Source organism: Sphaeramia orbicularis, unplaced genomic scaffold, assembly GCF_902148855.1.
Source record: "Sphaeramia orbicularis unplaced genomic scaffold, fSphaOr1.1, whole genome shotgun sequence".
Lineage (NCBI taxonomy): Eukaryota > Metazoa > Chordata > Actinopteri > Kurtiformes > Apogonidae > Sphaeramia > Sphaeramia orbicularis.
This window is the reverse complement of record NW_021941611.1, coordinates 7594-30346: the sequence shown is the minus strand read 5'-3', so window position 1 is coordinate 30346 and position 22753 is coordinate 7594. Positions and strand designations below refer to the sequence as shown.

Below are 22753 nucleotides of genomic sequence, written 5' to 3'. Positions count from 1 at the left end.
ACACATTTATGTCCACAGAGGTTACAGAAACCTCAGGATTGGACCGGAGTTGAATGGGACATGTTTGTTCATCAGGCAGATGGATGAACAGAGATGGAAATGAGGAGTTACAGACAGAGCAGAACGAATATTACAGACATTTACAGACAGAGCAGAATGAATATTACAGACATTTACAGACAGAACAGAATGAATATTACAGACATTTACAGGAAGAACAGAACGAATATTACAGACATTTACAGATAGAACAGAATGAATGTTACAGACATTTACAGACAGAACAGAATGAATATTACAGACATTTGCAGACAGAACAGAATGAATATTACAGACGTTTACAGACAGAACAGAACGAATATTACAGACGTTTACAGACAGAACAGAACGAATATTACAGACATTTACAGGAAGAACAGAAAGAATATTACAGACTTTTACAGGAAGAACAGAATGAATATTACAGACAGAACAGAATGAATATTACAGACATTTACAGACAGAACAGAATGAATATTACAGACATTTGCAGACAGAACAGAATGAATATTACAGACATTTACAGACAGAACACAACGAATATTACAGACGTTTACAGACAGAACAGAACGAATATTACAGACATTTACAGGAAGAACAGAAAGAATATTACAGACATTTACAGGAAGAACAGGGACAATTAGAAAAAAAAACTGGGTGGTTTTTGGATGATGTTTGGGTTTTTGTTTTGTTTTTAGATGGTTTTCGGATGATTAATAAGTGGTTTTTGGGTAATTTTTGGGTGGTTTGCGGGTAATTTTCGGGTGGTTTTTGGGGTAATTTTTGGGTGATCATCAAAGACAAACGAAAGATATTTTAGAAATTTAGAGGAAGCACATGTAAAATCAGAGAAACAAAGAAAATGAACGTAGAAGTAAATTCAGTCCAAACCATCTGAGAGTCACTTTAGAAACAAACAGAAGAACTGAACCAAACCAACCAATGCACTCAGATCTATCCCATAATATTCACCTGTATTCTGACATTAGTCCTTATTGTTTAGTGCGAACACAAACACCTGGATTCGACGAGTCCACAGACTGGGGTCCATGTGGGTATGGTCTTCCTCTTTCCTCGTCTTGGTCTTTCCTGGTCTTGGTCCTTCATGGTCTTGGTCTGTCCTGGTCTTCCACTCTTCCAATAGACGGCCCATCATGGTCTTTCTCTTTCATGGTCTTGGTCTTTTCTGGTCTTGGTCTGTCCTGGTCTTGGTCTTTCGTGGTCTTGGTCCTTCCTGGTCTTGGTCTTTCGTGGTCTTGGTCCTTCATGGTCCTGGCCTGTCCTGGTCCTCCTCTTATGCTGTTGGAATCCACACACTCTTCCACTGGACGGCCTTCCTCCACAGTTCCTCCATGAATGTGGGCTCAGACCTGGTCCAGTCCAGACCTCCTTCTGGACCCTCGGTCTCCTTTTGGCAGAACAGGCTCAGGGTCTTCAGGGGACTGGTGCACGTGTGCTGCAGATACTGGCAGCCCTGGACCAGGACCAGAGTACAGGACAAGAGACACAGGACACAGTCAGTGTGTTATCGTCCAACAAACACCACAATACAAGTGTTATACAGTATGTATGTGTGTGTGTGTGTGTGTGTGTGTGTGTGTATATATATATATATTAGGGCTGGTCAAGTTAACACGTTATTACCGCATTAACGCATTCATTTAATAACTTGGACATTTTTTTTTCTCTCCCGTTAACATCATTTTCTTCTAACTCCTATTCTTCTGCTTGTGTGCGTGTAGCGATTAGCTGCAGATAGACAACAGGTTTAACAAGAAAAGACGGACGCCCAAAACTTGTGTCCAAATCTGTTCCTGTAGACTCACTGTAAAACTGACACATACAAACTGAATCTGTCTGAGTTCTGTTCACTGCCTTAGTACATTTACATGGCATTATACATTTAAATGAATGGGAAAAAGACCACTAGCTTGATGCTAACTTGAATGGGAAAATCCATAGACACGCTAACGATTAGCATTTACAGATTAATTTAAGATTTACAACGTCTTTTTATCCAGAAACAAAGGTTCACATCAGAGATATTTGATACTATTCATTCTGACAACAACTGAACAGAAAATACTCACAGGCAAACGTTCACCTGTCCATACAAACAGAGTGAAAGAAACGTGTCTGTTAGTTCCTTCTTATGTCCGAACTGACTACGGGAACACCGCAAGGACAAAACATAGGTTAGTGACACTTATTCCCACCACTAGAGGGCCCGCTTTGACCACTAGAGGGCCCGCTTTGACCACTAGAGGGCCCCCTTTGACCACTAGAGGACCCCCTTTGACCACTTGAGGGTCCCCTTTGACCACTAGAGGGCCCCCTTTGACCACTAGAGGACCCCCTTTGACCACTTGAGGGTCCTCTTTGACCACTAGAGGGCCCCCTTTGACCACTAGAGGACCCCCTTTGACCACTAGAGGGCCCCCTTTGTTTACTTTGAACAACTGAACATCACATATTATTGTTCTTATTAGTATTAGTACTGATTAGTGGGACTAAGACTCCTGTCAATCACTCCCAGCTGTAAATAAACCTGTGTGGACATAAACATGTGTAACAGTAGCGGTCTGTTCCATGGACATTTTCATTTGAAATGTCTTCAGATGGTGGGGGGGAGAAGAAGCACTGACATGTGCAATTGTTTTTATCACCAGAGTACTTCAGTCTGAAATATCACAGAAAGGAAATACACGCTGTTGATGCCGGCAACACCCCCCCATAACTATGTGATTAATCGTAGCAATCCACACAATTAATTGCGATAAAAAATTTTAATCGCTGCCCAGCACCGATATATATATATATATATATATATATATATATATGTGTATATATATATATGTATATATATATATATGTGTATATATATATGTATATATATATATATATATATATATATGTATCTGTGTGTGTGTTCACCTGTGCACTGCCCCAGTACCAGATGGCCTTGATGACGCTGTGATTGGCCAGAGCAGCTGTCAGCTGATCTTTATTTCCAGTTATGATGTTCACCAAACCTGCAGGAAGGTCTGAAGACTGGAGGACCTGAAGAAGAAGAAGAAGGAGAAGAAGAAGAAGAAGAAGAAGAAGAAGAAGAAGAAGAAGAAGAAGAAGAAGAAGAAGAAGGAGAAGAAGAAGAAGGAGAAGAAGAAGAAGGAGAAGAAGAATGGGTAGGGGGCTTCAGTGGGTGGAGCCCCGTCCCTGGTGTCCACACATACCTGAATGAATGTGAGTATGGGCAGGGGGTAACTCTGACTGGGCACCATGACGACAGCGTTGCCGGTGGCGACGGCGGCCCCAAGGACGGTGAGCGTAGAGAGGAGGGGCTTCCTGTCAGGGAGGAGCATCCCAATGACGCCCAGAGGTTCAGGGAGGGACAGAGCAGAGCCGGACTGTGGGAGGGGCTAATGGACAGAGGGACATGAGGACGACACATCAGACAAAACTTCAAACAGGGGTGGGGTTTTGGACGGCCTCCTCACTCACCAGAGCTCCTCCCCCTTGGACCTGGTGGCAGAACGCTGCCCACTCGTTCAGCCTGGACACGCTTAGCTCCACCTCCTTCTCCGCCTCCTCCATTGAAACACCGGTCTGGGAGTTGATGGACACGGCTAAGTCCCGCCTCTTTGACTCCAGGCCCTTGGCCAGTGCGTAGAGCGTCTGAGCACGTGCAGAAGGACTCTTCTTCATCCAACTACAGGACGTGGAGAACGGAAAAAACAAAGATCATGAACAAGCCAAGATCCTCATCCTCTCAGTGTTTGTGTTAATTCCACTGGTCGACAGAGTTCTAGAACTGATCTGTTTCAGACATTAAACGGACTGAAGGTTCCATCTGTATGGAAGGAAATCTGTCTCATCAGATTTAGAATTAAAAATGCAACGGAACTTCTAGCACTGATGTTTTTTTGCACTGAAATTAAGTATGTGAATTTTTCTGCACTGAAATTAAGTATCTTTTTTTTTTGCACTAAAATTATGTATCAGAACTTTTTTTTCTTTTTTTTGCACTGAAATTAAGTATGTGAATTTTTTTGCACTGAAATTAAGTATCGGAATTTTTTTTTTTTTTTGCATTGAAATTAAGTATGTGAATTTTTGTCTCTGAATTCAACTATGTTCATAAATTTAGAATTTAAAAAATTCAGATGCAAAAAATTCCAAACCACAACATTCCAGTAACACATCTGGGAAACCAAGGATAAATAATCGATTCTATCTGAAGTCGAACCGACAGCCAGCCAATCGAGTTATGTTAGGTTGGTCATGTGACACCGAAGCAGGAATACGGTCAGTGCAGATGTGTGATTTGACTTTTTTGCATCTGAATTTTTTGCTTTTGAATTTTTTACACCTGAATTTTTTGCCTGTGAATTTTTTTGAATCTGAATTTTTTGCTTTTGAATTTTTTGCACCTGAATTTTTGGCCCGTGAATTTTTTTGAATCTGAATTTTTTGCTTTTGAATTTTTTGCATCTGAATTTTTTGCACCTGAATTTTTTGTATCTGAATCCTACTATATAATGTACATTTCGGCTCTGCCCCGTGTCTGTCCCATCGATGTTGCAGCACGGGACACGGGAGGGCATTTGGATGCAATGCTGCTGTTGCACCACAGGAGGGTAGTATGGCACCACGGGCACAATGCCATTATTTTTTTTAAGTCTAAATTTATGAACGTAGTTGAATTCAGAGACAAAAAATTCCGATACTTAATTCCAGTGCAAAAAAATTCATTGCTACAAATTCAGTGGCTTTTATAATTCTAAATCTGATGAGACAGATTTACTTTGTTAAACTAATGACCACAGCAACGTTCTAATAGTTTTGGATTTTTCATTTTAGTTTAGTTTTATTTAGTTTTAACTTTTTTTTCTCTAATTCACATTAGTTTTAATTTGTTTTTAGAGCAGGTTTGATAGTTTTTATTAGTTTTCCTTGTTTTCTAAATGCGTAGGGGTTTTTGGGGGGATTTTTAGAAGTAATTTTTAGGTAAGTTTTTTGGGGTGATTTTTAGGTGTTTTTTGGGTGTTTTTTTGTGGTTTTTGGGTGATTTTTAGGTGTTTTTTGGGTGTTTTTTTGTGGTTTTTGGGTGATTTTTAGGGTGTTTTTTTGTGATTTTTGGGTGATTTTTAGGTGTTTTTTGAGTAATTTTTGGGTAAGTTTTGCATTTTTGATTCTAGTGTAGTTATATTTAGTTTTAACTTTTTTTCTCTAATTCAATCCATTTTAATTCATTTTTAGAGCAGGTTTGATAGTTTCTATTAGTTTTCATTTTTTCTAAATGCGTAGGTTTTTTTGGTGATTTTTAAAAGTAATTTTTAGGCGTTTTTTGTTAATTTTTGGGTGATTTTTAGGTGTCTTTTGGTGCTTTTTGTGGTTTTTGGGTGATTTTTAGGTGTTTTTTGAGTAATTTTTGGGTAAGTTTTGGATTTTTTACTCTAGTGTAGTTATATTTAGTTTTGACTTTTTTTCTCTAATTCAGTTAATTTTAATTAGTTTTTAGAGCAGGTTTGATAGTTTTTATTAGTTTTTGATATTTTCTAAATGCTTAGTTTTAGTTTAGTCGTCTTTTCTCTTCTTCTCTGTCGTGGCATTCAAATCAATCCCAGACAGGACAACTTTAGTCTCCATGTTTCCAGGTAGAGTGGGGACCAGAAGACGACTGGAAACCACAAGTGAACACAAGTGACGGAGCAAAAAGTGTCGTATGGAGACAGCACAGAAAACTGAGAGAGACAAAGAAATCCATTTAACATCAATCTGACATTGACAAAGACCAAAACCAAGGGAATTTGAGCCAGAATTTTTATCTGTTTTAGTTAGTTTAGTAAACACACAATACAGTTTCAGTTAGTTATGGTTTTTTTCTTTTAATTCTAGTTTTTATTTATTTCAGATAATGAAAATGTTTGTTCCATTCTAGTTTGGGTCATTTGGTTAGTTTCGGTTAATGTTCTGAAACTGTCCATGTGGTTCTTTGTTTGACTCTGTAAATATGTTATCAGCTCTGTTATCTCAGTCAGGTTGGACTTTGACTGGTGGAAACACAGGTTCAGGTCCTTTATGGAGGTCACACTGCACTGGGACAGATTTAATATGGAACTGAAGCTGAAGAGCACAGGTTCAACAGGAACACACACACACACACACACACACACACACACACACCTGGACTGGAGCGCACACACACACACACACCTGGACTGGTTTCTGGGTTCACTAATGAACACAACCTTAGCGCACACTTTAAACACAATTAGTGAGCTAACGACGGTTTAACGAACACAGAAGCTTAATGAACAGTTTCTGGGCTGGACAGGTCCGTTAAGGAAACTAGTAACAAATGAATCTCTCTCTCTCTCTGTGTTGTTGTTGCAGTGTTGTTGTCAGTATTTGTGGGATTCGAACCCTCACCCAGGCTGGACTTTGAGCGCTGCCTCCACAGCGTTGCGGACGTCTTTACGGCCTCCGTCTGGACAGTACGCCAACACGCCGCCGCCACCTGGAGGACGCACCGCCACACTGCAGCCAGACTCCGACTTACAGGCTTTTCCTCCGACAAACTGGAGGAAGGACTGAGGAGAACTGAGGAAAAGGAGGGGTCACATGACACACAGTCACATGACACAGGAGCACATGACACAGGGTCACATGACACACGGTCACATGACACAGGAGCACATGACACAGGGTCACATGACACACGGTCACATGACACAGGAGCACATGACACACAGTCACATGACACAGGGTCACATGACACACAGTCACATGACACAGGGTCACATGACACACGGTCACATGACACACGGTCACATGACACACAGTCACATGACACAGGGTCACATGACACACAGTCACATGACACAGGAGCACATGACACAGGGTCACATGACACACAGTCACATGACACAGGAGCACATGACACAGGAGTACATGACACAGGGTCACATGACACACAGTCACATGACACAGGAGCACATGACACAGGAGTACATGACACAGGGTCACATGACACAGGAGCACATGACACACAGTCACATGACACAGGAGCCACATGACACAGGGTCACATGACACAGAGTCACATGACACAGGAGCACATGACACACAGTCACATGACACAGGAGCACATGACACACAGTCACATGACACAGGAGCCACATGACACAGGGTCACATGACACACAGTCACATGACACAGGAGCACATGACACAGGAGTACATGACACAGGGTCACATGACACAGGGTCACATGACACAGAGTCACATGACACAGGAGCCACATGACACACAGTCACATGACACAGGAGCACATGACACAGGAGTACATGACACAGGGTCACATGACACACAGTCACATGACACAGGAGCCACATGACACAGGGTCACATGACACAGAGTCACATGACACAGGGTCACATGACACAGGGTCACATGACACACAGTCAAGTGACACAGGAGCACATGACACAGGAGCCACATGACACAGGGTCACATGACACAGGGTCACATGACACAGGGTCACATGACACACAGTCACATGACACAGGAGCCACATGACACAGGGTCACATGACACAGAGTCACATGACACAGGGTCACATGACACAGGGTCACATGACACACAGTCACATGACACAGAGTCATATGACACAGGGTCACATGACACAGGAGCCACATGACACAGGAGCACATGACACACAGTCACATGACACAGGAGCACATGACACAGAGTCACATGACACAGGGTCAAATGACACAGGGTCACATGACACACAGTCACATGACACAGGAGCACATGACACAGGGTCACATGACACAGGGTCACATGACACAGGAGCACATGACACAGGAGTACATGACACAGGGTCACATGACACAGGAGCCACATGACACAGGAGCACATGACACACAGTCACATGACACAGGAGCACATGACACAGGAGCACATGACACAGAGTCACATGACACAGGGTCACATGACACAGGGTCACATGACACACAGTCACATGACACAGGAGCACATGACACAGGAGCACATGACACACAGTCACATGACACAGGAGCCACATGACACAGGGTCAAATGACACAGGGTCACATGACACAGAGTCACATGACACAGGGTCACATGACACAGGGTCACATGACACACAGTCACATGACACAGGAGCACATGACACACAGTCACATGACACAGGAGCACATGACACACAGTCACATGACACAGGAGCCACATGACACAGGGTCACATGACAAACAGTCACATGAAACAGGAGCACATGACACAGGAGCACATGACACAGGGTCACATGAAACAGGAGCCACATGACACACGGTCACATGACACAGGGTCACATGACACAGGGTCACATGACAAAGGAGCACATGACACACAGTCACATGACACAGGAGCACATGACACACAGTCACATGACACAGGAGCACATGACACAGGAGCCACATGACACACAGTCACATGACACAGGGTCACATGACACAGAGTCAAAGGACACAGGGTCACATGACACAGGGTCACATGACACAGGGTCACATGACACAGGAGCACATGACACAGGAGCACATGACACACAGTCACATGACACAGGAGCACATGACACAGGAGTACATGACACAGGGTCACATGACACACAGTCACATGACACAGGAGCCACATGACACAGGGTCACATGACACAGGGTCACATGACACAGGGTCACATGACACAGTCACATGACACAGGAGCCACATGACACAGGGTCACATGACACACGGTCACATGACACAGAGTCATATGACACAGGGTCACATGACACAGGAGCCACATGACACAGGAGCACATGACACACAGTCACATGACACAGGAGCACATGACACAGAGTCACATGACACAGGGTCAAATGACACAGGGTCACATGACACATAGTCACATGACACAGGAGCCACATGACACAGGGTCACATGACAAAGGGTCACATGACACAGGAGCACATGACACAGGAGTACATGACACAGGGTCACATGACACAGGAGCACATGACACAGGAGCACATGACACAGGAGTACATGACACAGGGTCACATGACACACAGTCACATGACACAGGAGCCACATGACACAGGGTCACATGACACAGAGTCACATGACACAGGGTCACATGACACAGGGTCACATGACACACAGTCACATGACACAGAGTCATATGACACAGGGTCACATGACACAGGAGCCACATGACACAGGAGCACATGACACACAGTCACATGACACAGGAGCACATGACACAGAGTCACATGACACAGGGTCAAATGACACAGGGTCACATGACACACAGTCACATGACACAGGAGCACATGACACAGGGTCACATGACACAGGGTCACATGACACAGGAGCACATGACACAGGAGTACATGACACAGGGTCACATGACACAGGAGCCACATGACACACAGTCACATGACACAGGAGCCACATGACACAGGGTCACTTGACACAGGGTCACATGACACAGAGTCACATGACACAGGGTCACATGACACAGGGTCACATGACACAGAGTCACATGACACAGGAGCACATGACACACAGTCACATGACACAGGAGCAAATGACACACAGTCACATGACACAGGAGCCACATGACACAGGGTCACATGACAAACAGTCACATGACACAGGAGCACATGACACAGGAGCACATGACACAGGGTCACATGACACAGGAGCCACATGACACACGGTCACATGACACAGGGTCACATGACACAGGGTCACATGACACAGGAGCACAGGACACACAGTCACATGACACAGGAGCACATGACACACAGTCACATGACACAGGAGCACATGACACAGGAGCCACATGACACACAGTCACATGACACAGGGTCACATGACACAGAGTCAAAGGACACAGGGTCACATGACACAGGGTCACATGACACAGGGTCACATGACACAGGAGCACATGACACAGGAGCACATGACACACAGTCACATGACACAGGAGCACATGACACAGGAGTACATGACACAGGGTCACATGACACACAGTCACATGACACAGGAGCCACATGACACAGGGTCACATGACACAGGGTCACATGACACAGTCACATGACAGAGGAGCCACATGACACAGGGTCACATGACACACGGTCACATGACACAGAGTCATATGACATAGGGTCACATGACACAGGAGCCACATGACACAGGAGCACATGACACACAGTCACATGACACAGGAGCACATGACACAGAGTCACATGACACAGGGTCAAATGACACACGGTCACATGACACAGGAGCCACATGACACAGGGTCACATGACACAGGGTCACATGACACAGGAGCACATGACACAGGAGTACATGACACAGGGTCACATGACACAGGAGCATATGACACAGGAGCACATGACACAGGAGCACATGACACAGGAGTACATGACACAGGGTCACATGACACAGGGTCACATGACACAGGAGTACATGACACAGGGTCACATGACACAGGAGCACATGACACACAGTCACATGACACAGGAGCCACATGACACAGGGTCACATGACACAGAGTCACATGACACAGGGTCACATGACACAGGGTCACATGACACAGAGTCACATGACACAGGAGCACATGACACAGGAGCCACATGACACAGAGTCACATGACACAGGGTCACATGACACAGGGTCACATGACACACAGTCACATGACACACAGTCACATGACACAGGAGCACATGACACAGGAGTACATGACACAGGGTCACATGACACACAGTCACATGACACAGGAGCACATGACACAGGAGTACATGACACAGGAGTACATGACACAGGGTCACATGACACAGGAGCACATGACACAGGGTCACATGACACAGGGTCACATGACACAGGAGCACATGACACACAGTTACATGACACAGGAGCACATGACACAGGAGTACATGACACAGGGTCACATGACACACAGTCACATGACACAGGAGCCACATGACACAGGGTCACATGACACAGGGTCACATGACACAGGGTCATATGACACAGGGTCACATGACACAGGAGCCACATGACACAGGAGCACATGACACACAGTCACATGACACAGGAGCACATGACACAGAGTCACATGACACAGGGTCAAATGACATAGGGTCACATGACACACAGTCACATGACACAGGAGCCACATGACACAGGGTCACATGACACAGGGTCACATGACACAGGAGTACATGACACAGGGTCACATGACACAGGAGCACATGACACAGGAGCACATGACACACAGTCACATGACACAGGAGCACATGACACACAGTCACATGACACAGGAGCCACATGACACAGGGTCACATAACACACAGTCACATGACACAGGAGCACATGACACAGGAGTACATGACACAGGGTCACATGACACAGAGTCACATGACACAGGGTCACATGACACAGGGTCACATGACACACAGTCACATGACACAGAGTCATATGACACAGGGTCACATGACACACAGTCACATGACACAGGAGCCACATGACACAGGGTCACATGACACAGAGTCACATGACACAGGGTCACATGACACAGGGTCACATGACACACAGTCACATGACACAGAGTCATATGACACAGGGTCACATGACACAGGAGCCACATGACACAGGAGCACATGACACACAGTCACATGACACAGGAGCACATGACACAGAGTCACATGACACAGGGTCAAATGACACAGGGTCACATGACACACAGTCACATGACACAGGAGCACATGACACAGGGTCACATGACACAGGGTCACATGACACAGGAGTACATGACACAGGGTCACATGACACACAGTCACATGACACACAGTCACATGACACAGGAGCACATGACAGAGGAGCCACATGACACAGAGTCACATGACACAGGGTCACATGACACAGGGTCACATGACACAGAGTCACATGACACAGGGTCACATGACACAGGAGCACATGACACACAGTCACATGACACAGGAGCCACATGACACAGGGTCACATGACACACAGTCACATGACACAGGAGCACATGACACAGGGTCACATGACACAGGAGCACATGACACACAGTCACATGACACAGGAGCACATGACACACAGTCACATGACACAGGAGCACATGACACAGGAGTACATGACACAGGGTCACATGCCACAGGAGCCACATGACACAGGGTCACATGACACAGAGTCAAAGCACACAGGGTCACATGACACAGGGTCACATGACACAGGGTCACATGACACAGGAGCACATGACACACAGTCACATGACACAGGAGCACATGACACAGGAGTACATGACACAGGGTCACATGACACACAGTCACATGACACAGGAGCCACATGACACAGGAGCACATGACACACAGTCACATGACACAGGAGCACATGACACAGAGTCACATGACACAGGGTCAAATGACACAGGGTCACATGACACACAGTCACATGACACAGGAGCCACATGACACAGGGTCACATGACACAGGGTCACATGACACAGGAGCACATGACACAGGAGTACATGACACAGGGTCACATGACACAGGAGCACATGACACAGGAGTACATGACACAGGGTCACATGACACAGGGTCACATGACACACAGTCACATGACACAGGAGCACATGACACAGGAGTACATGACACAGGGTCACATGACACACAGTCACATGACACACAGTCACATGACACAGGAGCACATGACAGAGGAGCCACATGACACAGAGTCACATGACACAGGGTCACATGACACACAGTCACATGACACAGAGTCACATGACACAGGGTCACATGACACAGGGTCACATGACACAGAGTCTCATGACACAGGAGCACATGACACACAGTCACATGACACAGGAGCACATGACACACAGTCACATGACACAGGAGCCACATGACACAGGGTCACATGACACACAGTCACATGACACAGGAGCACATGACACAGGAGTACATGACACAGGGTCACATGACACAGGAGCACATGACACACAGTCACATGACACAGGAGCCACATGACACAGGGTCACATGACACAGAGTCACATGACACAGGATCACATGACACAGGGTCACATGACACAGAGTCACATGACACAGGAGCACATGACACACAGTCACATGACACAGGAGCACATGACACACAGTCACATGACACAGGAGCCACATGACACAGGGTCACATGACACACAGTCACATGACACAGGAGCACATGACACAGGAGTACATGACACAGGGTCACATGACACACAGTAACATGACACAGGAGCACATGACACAGAGTCACATGACACACAGTCACATGACAAAGGAGCACATGACACAGGGTCACATGACACAGGAGCACATGACACAGGGTCACATGACACAGGAGCCACATGACACACGGTCACATGACACAGGGTCACATGACACAGGGTCACATGACACAGGAGCACATGACACACAGTCACATGACACAGGAGCACATGACACACAGTCACATGACACAGGAGCACATGACACAGGAGTACATGACACAGGGTCACATGACACAGGAGCCACATGACACACGGTCACATGACACAGGGTCACATGACACAGAGTCAAAGGACACAGGGTCACATGACACAGGGTCACATGACACAGGAGCACATGACACACAGTCACATGACACAGGAGCACATGACACAGGAGTACATGACACAGGGTCACATGACACACAGTCACATGACACAGGAGCCACATGACACAGGGTCACATGACACAGGGTCACATGACACAGGGTCATATGACACAGGGTCACATGACACAGGAGCCACATGACACAGGAGCACATGACACACAGTCACATGACACAGGAGCACATGACACAGAGTCACATGACACAGGGTCAAATGACACAGGGTCACATGACACACAGTCACATGACACAGGAGCCACATGACACAGGGTCACATGACACAGGGTCACATGACACAGGAGTACATGACACAGGGTCACATGACACAGGAGCACATGACACAGGAGTACATGACACAGGGTCACATGACACAGGGTCACATGACACACAGTCACATGACACAGGAGCACATGACACAGGAGTACATGACACAGGGTCACATGACACAGGAGCACATGACACACAGTCACATGACACAGGAGCCACGTGACACAGCGTCACATGACACAGGGTCACATGACACAGGATCACATGACACAGGGTCACATGACACAGAGTCACATGACACAGGAGCACATGACACAGGAGCACATGACACACAGTCACATGACACAGGAGCACATGACACAGGAGTACATGACACAGGAGCCACATGACACAGGAGCACATGACACACAGTCACATGACACAGGAGCACATGACACAGGAGTACATGACACAGGAGCACATGACACACAGTCACATGACACAGGAGCCACATGACACAGGGTCACATGACACAGAGTCACATGACACAGGATCACATGACACAGGGTCACATGACACAGAGTCACATGACACAAGAGCACATGACACAGAGTCACATGACACAGGAGCACATGACACACAGTCACATGACACAGGAGCACATGACACAGGAGCACATGACACACAGTCACATGACACAGGAGCACATGACACACAGTCACATGACACAGGAGCCACATGACACAGGGTCACATGACACACAGTCACATGACACAGGAGCACATGACACAGGAGTACATGACACAGGGTCACATGACACAGGGTCACATGACACAGAGTCACATGACACAGGGTCACATGACACAGGGTCACATGACACAGTCACATGACACAGGAGCCATATGACACAGGGTCACATGACACACAGTCACATGACACAGGAGCACATGACACAGGGTCACATGACACAGGAGCAAATGACACAGGAGCACATGACACAGGAGCCACATGACACAGGGTCACATGACACAGGAGCCACATGACACAGAGTCACATGACAGAGGAGCACATGACACAGGAGCCACATGACACAGGAGCCACATGACACAGAGCCACATGACACAGGAGCCACATGACAAAGGAGCACATGACACAGAGTCACATGACACACAGTCACATGACAAAGGAGCACATGACACAGGAGCACATGACACAGGAGCACATGACACACAGTCACATGACACAGGAGCACATGACACAGGGTCACATGACACACAGTCACATGACACAGGAGCCACATGACACAGGAGCCACATGACAAAGGAGCCACATGACAAAGGAGCACATGACACAGGGTCACATGACACAGTCACATGACACAGGAGCCATATGACACAGGGTCACATGACACACAGTCACATGACACAGGAGCACATGACACAGGGTCACATGACACAGGAGCAAATGACACAGGAGCACATGACACAGGAGCCACATGACACAGGGTCACATGACACAGGAGCCACATGACACAGAGTCACATGACAGAGGAGCACATGACACAGGAGCCACATGACACAGGAGCCACATGACACAGAGCCACATGACACAGGAGCCACATGACAAAGGAGCACATGACACAGAGTCACATGACACACAGTCACATGACAAAGGAGCACATGACACAGGGTCACATGACACACAGTCACATGACACAGGAGCCACATGACACAGGGTCACATGACACAGGAGCCACATGACACACAGTCACATGACAAAGGAGCACATGACACAGGAGCACATGACACAGGAGCACATGACACACAGTCACATGACACAGGAGCACATGACACAGGGTCACATGACACACAGTCACATGACACAGGAGCCACATGACACAGGGTCACATGACACACAGTCACATGACACAGGAGCACATGACAGAGGAGCACATGACACAGGAGCCACATGACACAGGAGCCACATGACAAAGGAGCCACATGACAAAGGAGCACATGACACAGAGTCACATGACACACAGTCACATGACAAAGGAGCACATGACACAGGAGCCACATGACACAGGGTCACATGACACAGGAGCCACATGACACAGGGTCACATGACACAGGAGCCACATGACAAAGGAGCACATGACACAGGGTCACATGACACAGGAGCCACATGACACAGGAGCACATGACACAGAGTCACATGACAAAGGAGCCACATGACAGTCACATGACACAGGGTCACATGACACAGGAGCCACATGACACAGGGTCACATGACATAGAGTCACATGACACAGAGCCACATGACACAGGTGCACATGACACAGGAGCACATGACACAGGGCCACATGACAAAATGTCATATGACAAAAAGTCACATGACAAAAGGTCACATGACACAGGAGAACATGACACAGGGTCAAACACTTCTAAAAATGTAAAATTACATGAAAATGTTTCCATTACCAAACTACAATTTTAAAAAAAATGTGAATAAACTGAAAAAATATGAACAAACAGAAATGTCTGAAAAAAAGTAAAAGCAGTTGGACCAATATTCTGCCTGTTACTAAATGTTTTGTTCGATTGTAACGCAAACGTAAACGTAAATGATAAACTGATAAACTGAGGCAGAATATTATGGAAGTCAAACTGTCTCATCAAATTTTGAATTTTAAAAGCCATTGAAGTTCTAGTACTGATTTTTTGCACTGAAATGAAGTATCTGGATTTTTTTTTTTTTTTTTTTTGTCAGAGCTTCTCCCAGATCCTGGGGGAGGCTGGGGACATTGAGTCCGAGTGGACCATGTTCTCCACCTCCATTGTCGAAGCGGCTGCTCGGAGCTGTGGTCGCAAGGTCTCCGGTGCCTGTCGTGACGGCAATCCCTGAACCCGGTGGTAGACCCTGGAAGTAAGGGATGCCGTCAAGCTGAAGAAGGAGTCTTATCGAGCCTTGTTGGCCTGTGGGACTCCCAGGGCAGCTGATGGGTACCGGAAGGCCAAGTGTGCTGCAGCCCGAGCGGTTGTGGAGGCAAAAACTCGGGTCTGGGTGGAGTTTGGGGAGGCCATGGAGGAGGACTATTGGTCGGCCTCGAGGAAATTCTGGCAAACCATCCGGCACCTCAGGAGGGGAAAGCAGTGCACCACCAACACTGTTTACAGTGGAAGTGGGAGGAGCTGACCTCGACTGGGGATGTTGTCGGACGGTGGAAGGAATACTTCGAGGATCCCCTCAATCCCACTGTCACGTCTTCCATAGAAGAAGCAGAGGCTGAGGTCTCAGAGGTGGACTCGTCCACCACCCAAGCTGAAGTCACCGAGGTGGTTGGACAGCTCCTCGGTGGCAGGGCACCGGGGGTGGATGAGATTCACTCTGAGTACCTTAAGTCTCTGGATGTGCAGGACTGTCTTGGTTGACACGTCTCTGTAACATCTTGTGGCAGTCAGGGACAGTACCTCTGGACTGGCAGACCGGGGTGGTGGTTCCCCTTTTTAAGAAGGGGGACTGGAGGATGTGCTCCAACTACAGGGGGATCCCACTCCTCAGCCTCCCGGGGAAAGTCTATTCCAGGTACTTGTGAGGAGGATCTGACTGATAGTCGAACCTCAGATCCAGGAGGAACAATGTGGTTTTCATCCTGGTCATGGAACACTGGACCAGCTCTATGCTCTCCATCGGGTGCTCGAGAGTTCATGGGAGTTCGCCCAACAAGTCCACATGTGTTTTGTGGATCTGGAGAAAGTGTTAGGCCATGTCCCTCGTGGTATTCTGTAGGGGGTGCTTCGGGAGTATGGGGTCCGAGGCCCTCTGTTAAGGGCAGTCCGGTCCTTGTATGACTGAAGCAGGAGCCTGGTTCGCATTGCCGGCAGTAAGTCAGACCTGTTCCAGGTGCATGTTGGACTCCGGCAGGGCTGCCCTTTGTCACCAGTTCTGTTCATAATTTTTATGGACGGAATTTCTAGGCGCAGCCAGGGGCCAGAGGGGGTCCGGTTTGGGGACCACAGGATTTCATCTCTGCTTTTTGCAGATGATGTTGTCCTGTTGGCCTCATCGAACCTGGACCTTCAGCATGTCCTGGGGCGGTTTGCAGCCGAGTGTGAAGCGAGCGGGATGAGGATCAGCACCTCCACATCCGAGGCCATGGTTTTGGACCGGAAAAAGGTGGTGTGCCCTCTCCGGTTCGGTGGGGAGTCTTTGCCCCAAGTGGAGGAGTTTAAGTATCTCGGGGTCTTGTTCACAGTGAGGGAAGGATGGAGCGTGAGATTGACAGATGGATCGGTGCAGCGTCTGCAGTGATGCAGTCGCTGTACCGGTCGGTTGTGGTAAAGAAGGAGCTGAGCCGAGAGGAGAAGCTCTGGATTTACCGTCAGTCTACGTTCCTACCCTCACCTATGGTCATGAGCTTTGGGTCAGGACCAAAAGGACCAGATCCCGGATACAAGCGGTCCAAATGAGTTTCCTCCGCAGGGTGGCTGGGCGCACCCTTAGGGATAGGGGGAGGAGCTCTGTCACCAGGGAGGAGCTCGGAATAGAGCCGCTGCTCCTCCACATCCAGAGGAACCAGCTGAGGTGGATCAGGCATCTGTTTCAGATCCTCCTGCACTCCTCCCTGGGGAGGTGTTCCGGGCATGTCCCACCGGGAGGAGACCTCGAGGAAGACCTAGGACACGTTGGAGAGACTATGTCTGTGGGCTGGCCTGGGAACGCCTCGGGGTCCCCCCGGAAGAACTGGAGGAGGAGTCTGAGGAGAGGGAAGTCTGGGCATCCCTGCTTAGACTGTTACCCCCGCGACCCGGCCCCAGATAAGCGGTGGATAATGGATGGATGGATTTTTTTGTCTCTCAATTTTCGTATGTTCATAAATTTTGAATAAAAAAATTTAGATGCAAAAAATTCAGACACAAAAAATTACAATCACACATCCGGGACACCGAGGAGAAGCAAGGATTCGATCTGAAGTTGAACCCACAGCCAGCCAATCAAGTTACGTTGGGTTGGTCATGTGACACTGATGCAGGGAGACGGTCAGTGCAGATGTGTGATCTGGATGTTTTGCATCTGAATTTTTTTAATTCTAAATTTATTAACATAGTTGAATTCAGAGACAAAAAATTACGATACTTAATTTTAGTGCAAAAAAAAATCAGATACTTAATTTCAGTGCAAAAAAATTCAGTGCTAGAAATTCAATAGCATTTCTAATTCAAAATCTGATGACACAGATTTACTTCCATGGAATATTGTTAAAATTGCACTTGTTTTTCTTCAGACAATTCCAGTTGTTCATGTTCTTCAGATTTTGAAGGAAACTTATAAATGTAAACCTGATCAGAATAAAATTGAACTTTTTTCACTGTTATTATCTGACTGGTCTGGTCCACTGCAGATCAAACTGAACTGAACTGAGTCTGACAGAACTGTTCTATAAAACAGACTCAGTGCTGATTCAATAATAAGTGAAGGAGTTTTAAAGGACACCTGGATACATCTGATTGGTCAGGAATGATGGGTAACGGAGCTCCGCCTCCAAAGGTGGTGTAGTCCATAGAGACGGGAACGGAGCGAGGAAGAGGAGTGGAAGAGGAGGAGGACGGCCTGAGGAACTGGTACAGACCCTGAGTGACATAAACACAGAGGTCAGAGGTCAGCGTACGAGCACAGGTACAGACCCTGACCAAAAAAAAAACACAGAGGTCAGAGGTCAACGTAGGAGCACAGGTACAGACCCTGAAAGACACGAACACAGATACACACATAAATGGAACCAGTTTCAAGTTCTGTTTTCAGTTTTCGGATCCAGTTCCGTTTATGGATCATGGAACTAGTTTCATTTACAGAACTCAGAACCAAGCCGTGCTCCGCCCTTCAAGCCCCGCCTCCTGTGGGGGTGGGAGGGGCTCTACACCACAGTGAACCAGCAGACCAAACCGGTCCTGCACAGACCTCAGATCTAGTTCTGAATAATGTTCTCCTTCAGGTCCGACCCTTAAACTAACACATGTGCACTCTTCTGCTGTTTATCTTTTCTTTAATGCTGGTGAATGTCATTTATGACTTCATTAACGTTAACTCTAACTCCCACATCACCGTATCGTGTCCTGTAGGACGCTGGGCTCCAGGCTCTAAGCTCCGCCTTCTGTTTCTTGCAGACCGTTGCAGTACTCCGCTGTGACCCGGGGCACAGATCCAGTTCTGACAACAGTTTTCGTTTACAGAACTGTGAACCAAGCCGGGCTGGAAGCTTCATGAAAAGATGACAAACTGCATTTGACTCCAGTTCTGTGCATGTACTGGTAGGACTAGTGTTCAGAAGGGATTCAAACAGAACTGGTTCTGAATAAACAGATCTGAGAAAGTTTATTCAGAACCGGTGTAGAACTGGACTTGTGAGGTCTGGTTCAGTTAAATGTAGCTGATGAAAAGCTTGGAGCTGGAGGTCTGTACTGCAGCTTAGTGTACCGGGTCACAGCAGTTTAGTGTACCGGTCTGCAGCTTCACTGGTGGCGGAGCTAGAAGCCAGTAGGACGGCTTCCTGCAGGACATGACACTGTGATGTGGGAGTTAGAGTTGACGTTAATGAAGTCATAAATGACATTCACCAGCATTAAAGAAAAGATAAACAGCAGAAGAGTGCACATGTGTGTTAGTTTAAGGGTCGGACCTGAAGGAGAACATTATTCAGAACTAGATCTGAGGTCTGTGCAGGACCGGTTTGGTCTGCTGGTTCACTGTGGTGTAGAGCCCGTCCCATCCCCACAGGAGGCGGGGCTTGGAGGGCGGAGCACGGCTTGGTTCTGAGTTCTGTAAAACAAACTAGTTCCATGATCCATAAACAGACCTGGATCCTTAAACGGAGCTGGATCCATAAACGGAACTTGGAACTGGTTCCGTTTATGGAACCAACTTCACACTCCCAAAAAAAACCAAAAAAAACATCCATCACATCAAACACACGTGGATTGGATTCAGGATTTCCAACAGTCAAAATGTGTGTGAGTTGAATTTCATTTTAGAAACTAAAATAACTGTTTGAAAATATATGAAAATTAAATAAAACCAGTCATGAACTGGTAGAAAATCCAAAGTCACAGGTTTAGAACCTGAAGAAGAGGGGACCTTTAAGACAACTATTAAATAACTCTGCATTTACCAGTGTTAAACATGTCAGTGTTAAACCCACCTGTAGTGTTAAACCTGTCAGTGTTGTTTGTCAGTGTTAAATCCATCTGTAGTGTTAAACCTGTCAGTGTTGTTTGTCAGTGTTAAACCTACCTGTAGTGTTAAACCTGTCAGTGTTGTCTGTCAGTGTTAAATCCATCTGTAGTGTTAAACCTGTCAGTGTTGTCAGTGTTAAACCCACCTGTAGTGTTAAACCTGTCAGTGTTGTTTGTCAGTGTTAAACCCAACTGTAGTGTTAAACCTGTCAGTGTTGTTTGTCAGTGTTAAACCTACCTGTAGTGTTATACCTGTCAGTGTTGTTTGTCAGTGTTAAATCCATCTGTAGTGTTAAACCTGTCAGTGTTGTTTGTCAGTGTTAAATCCATCTGTAGTGTTAAACCTGTCAGTGTTGTTTGTCAGTGTTAAACCTACCTGTAGTGTTAAACCTGTCAGTGTTGTCAGTGTTAAACCCACCTGTAGTGTTAAACCTGTCAGTGTTGTTTGTCAGTGTTAAACCCACCTGTAGTGTTAAACCTGTCAGTGTTGTTTGTCAGTGTTAAATCCATCTGTAGTGTTAAACCTGTCAGTGTTGTTTGTCAGTGTTAAATCCATCTGTAGTGTTAAACCTGTCAGTGTTGTTTGTCAGTGTTAAACCTACCTGTAGTGTTAAACCTGTCAGTGTTGTCAGTGTTAAACCCACCTGTAGTGTTAAACCTGTCAGTGTTGTTTGTCAGTGTTAAACCTACCTGTAGTGTTAAACCTGTCAGTGTTGTTTGTCAGTGTTAAATCCATCTGTAGTGTTAAACCTGTCAGTGTTGTTTGTCAGTGTTAAACCCACCTGTAGTGTTAAACCTGTCAGTGTTGTTTGTCAGTGTTAAACCCACCTGTAGTGTTAAACCTGTCAGTGTTGTTTGTCAGTGTTAAACCCACCTGTGGTGTTAAACCTGTCAGTGTTAAACCCACCTGTAGTGTTAAACCTGTCAGTGTTGTTTGTCAGTGTTAAACCCACCTGTGGTGTTAAACCTGTCAGTGTTAAACCCACCTGCTGTCCTCCGTCGGTGCAGGTTCCACTGTCTTTGTGACCGGACAGCGGCAGACAGGGGTCAGACACAGAGTGGGAGTTGACCCAGACCACGCCCACAGACAGACTGACAGAAGGGGGAGGGGAGAAATATTAGTGAAGAGTAACAGACAAAAGGAGACCAGAACAGGAAGTGGACACTGACCAGAACAGGAAGTGGACACTGACCAGAGCAGGTACAGACACAATAAAGGACACATGACTAATGTCCATTCAACACCAACAAAAGAGAGTTCATTTACAACCATCAGACTGAAGAGGAACTGAGGTTCACAACTGGACATATAAACAACACAAACTGTGTGTGTGTGTGTGTGTGTGTCAAGGTTATAATAGTTTTGGATTTTTAATTATAGTTTAGTTTTAATTAGTTTTGACTTTTTTTTCTCTTATTCAGTTAGTTTTAATTAGTTTTTAGAGCAGGTTTGTTAGTTTTTATTAGTTATCGTTTTTTTCTGAATGCTTAGTTT

At 46.4% G+C, this 22753-nt stretch overlaps 1 protein-coding gene across 1 annotated transcript; it reads right to left on the bottom strand.

Moving 5' to 3' along the window:
* Positions 1–813: 813 nt before the first annotated feature.
* LOC115416461 (aldehyde dehydrogenase family 16 member A1-like) lies at positions 814–22373 on the bottom strand (the record flags this gene model as incomplete). The annotated part of the gene is made up of 7 exons (XM_030130234.1): positions 814–1513; positions 2974–3099; positions 3273–3458; positions 3541–3748; positions 6472–6642; positions 19523–19659; positions 22245–22373. Coding segments are annotated over 7 exons (1137 nt in total), but the record flags the coding sequence as incomplete, so codon positions are not given.
* Between the last annotated feature and the right edge of the window lie 380 nt (positions 22374–22753).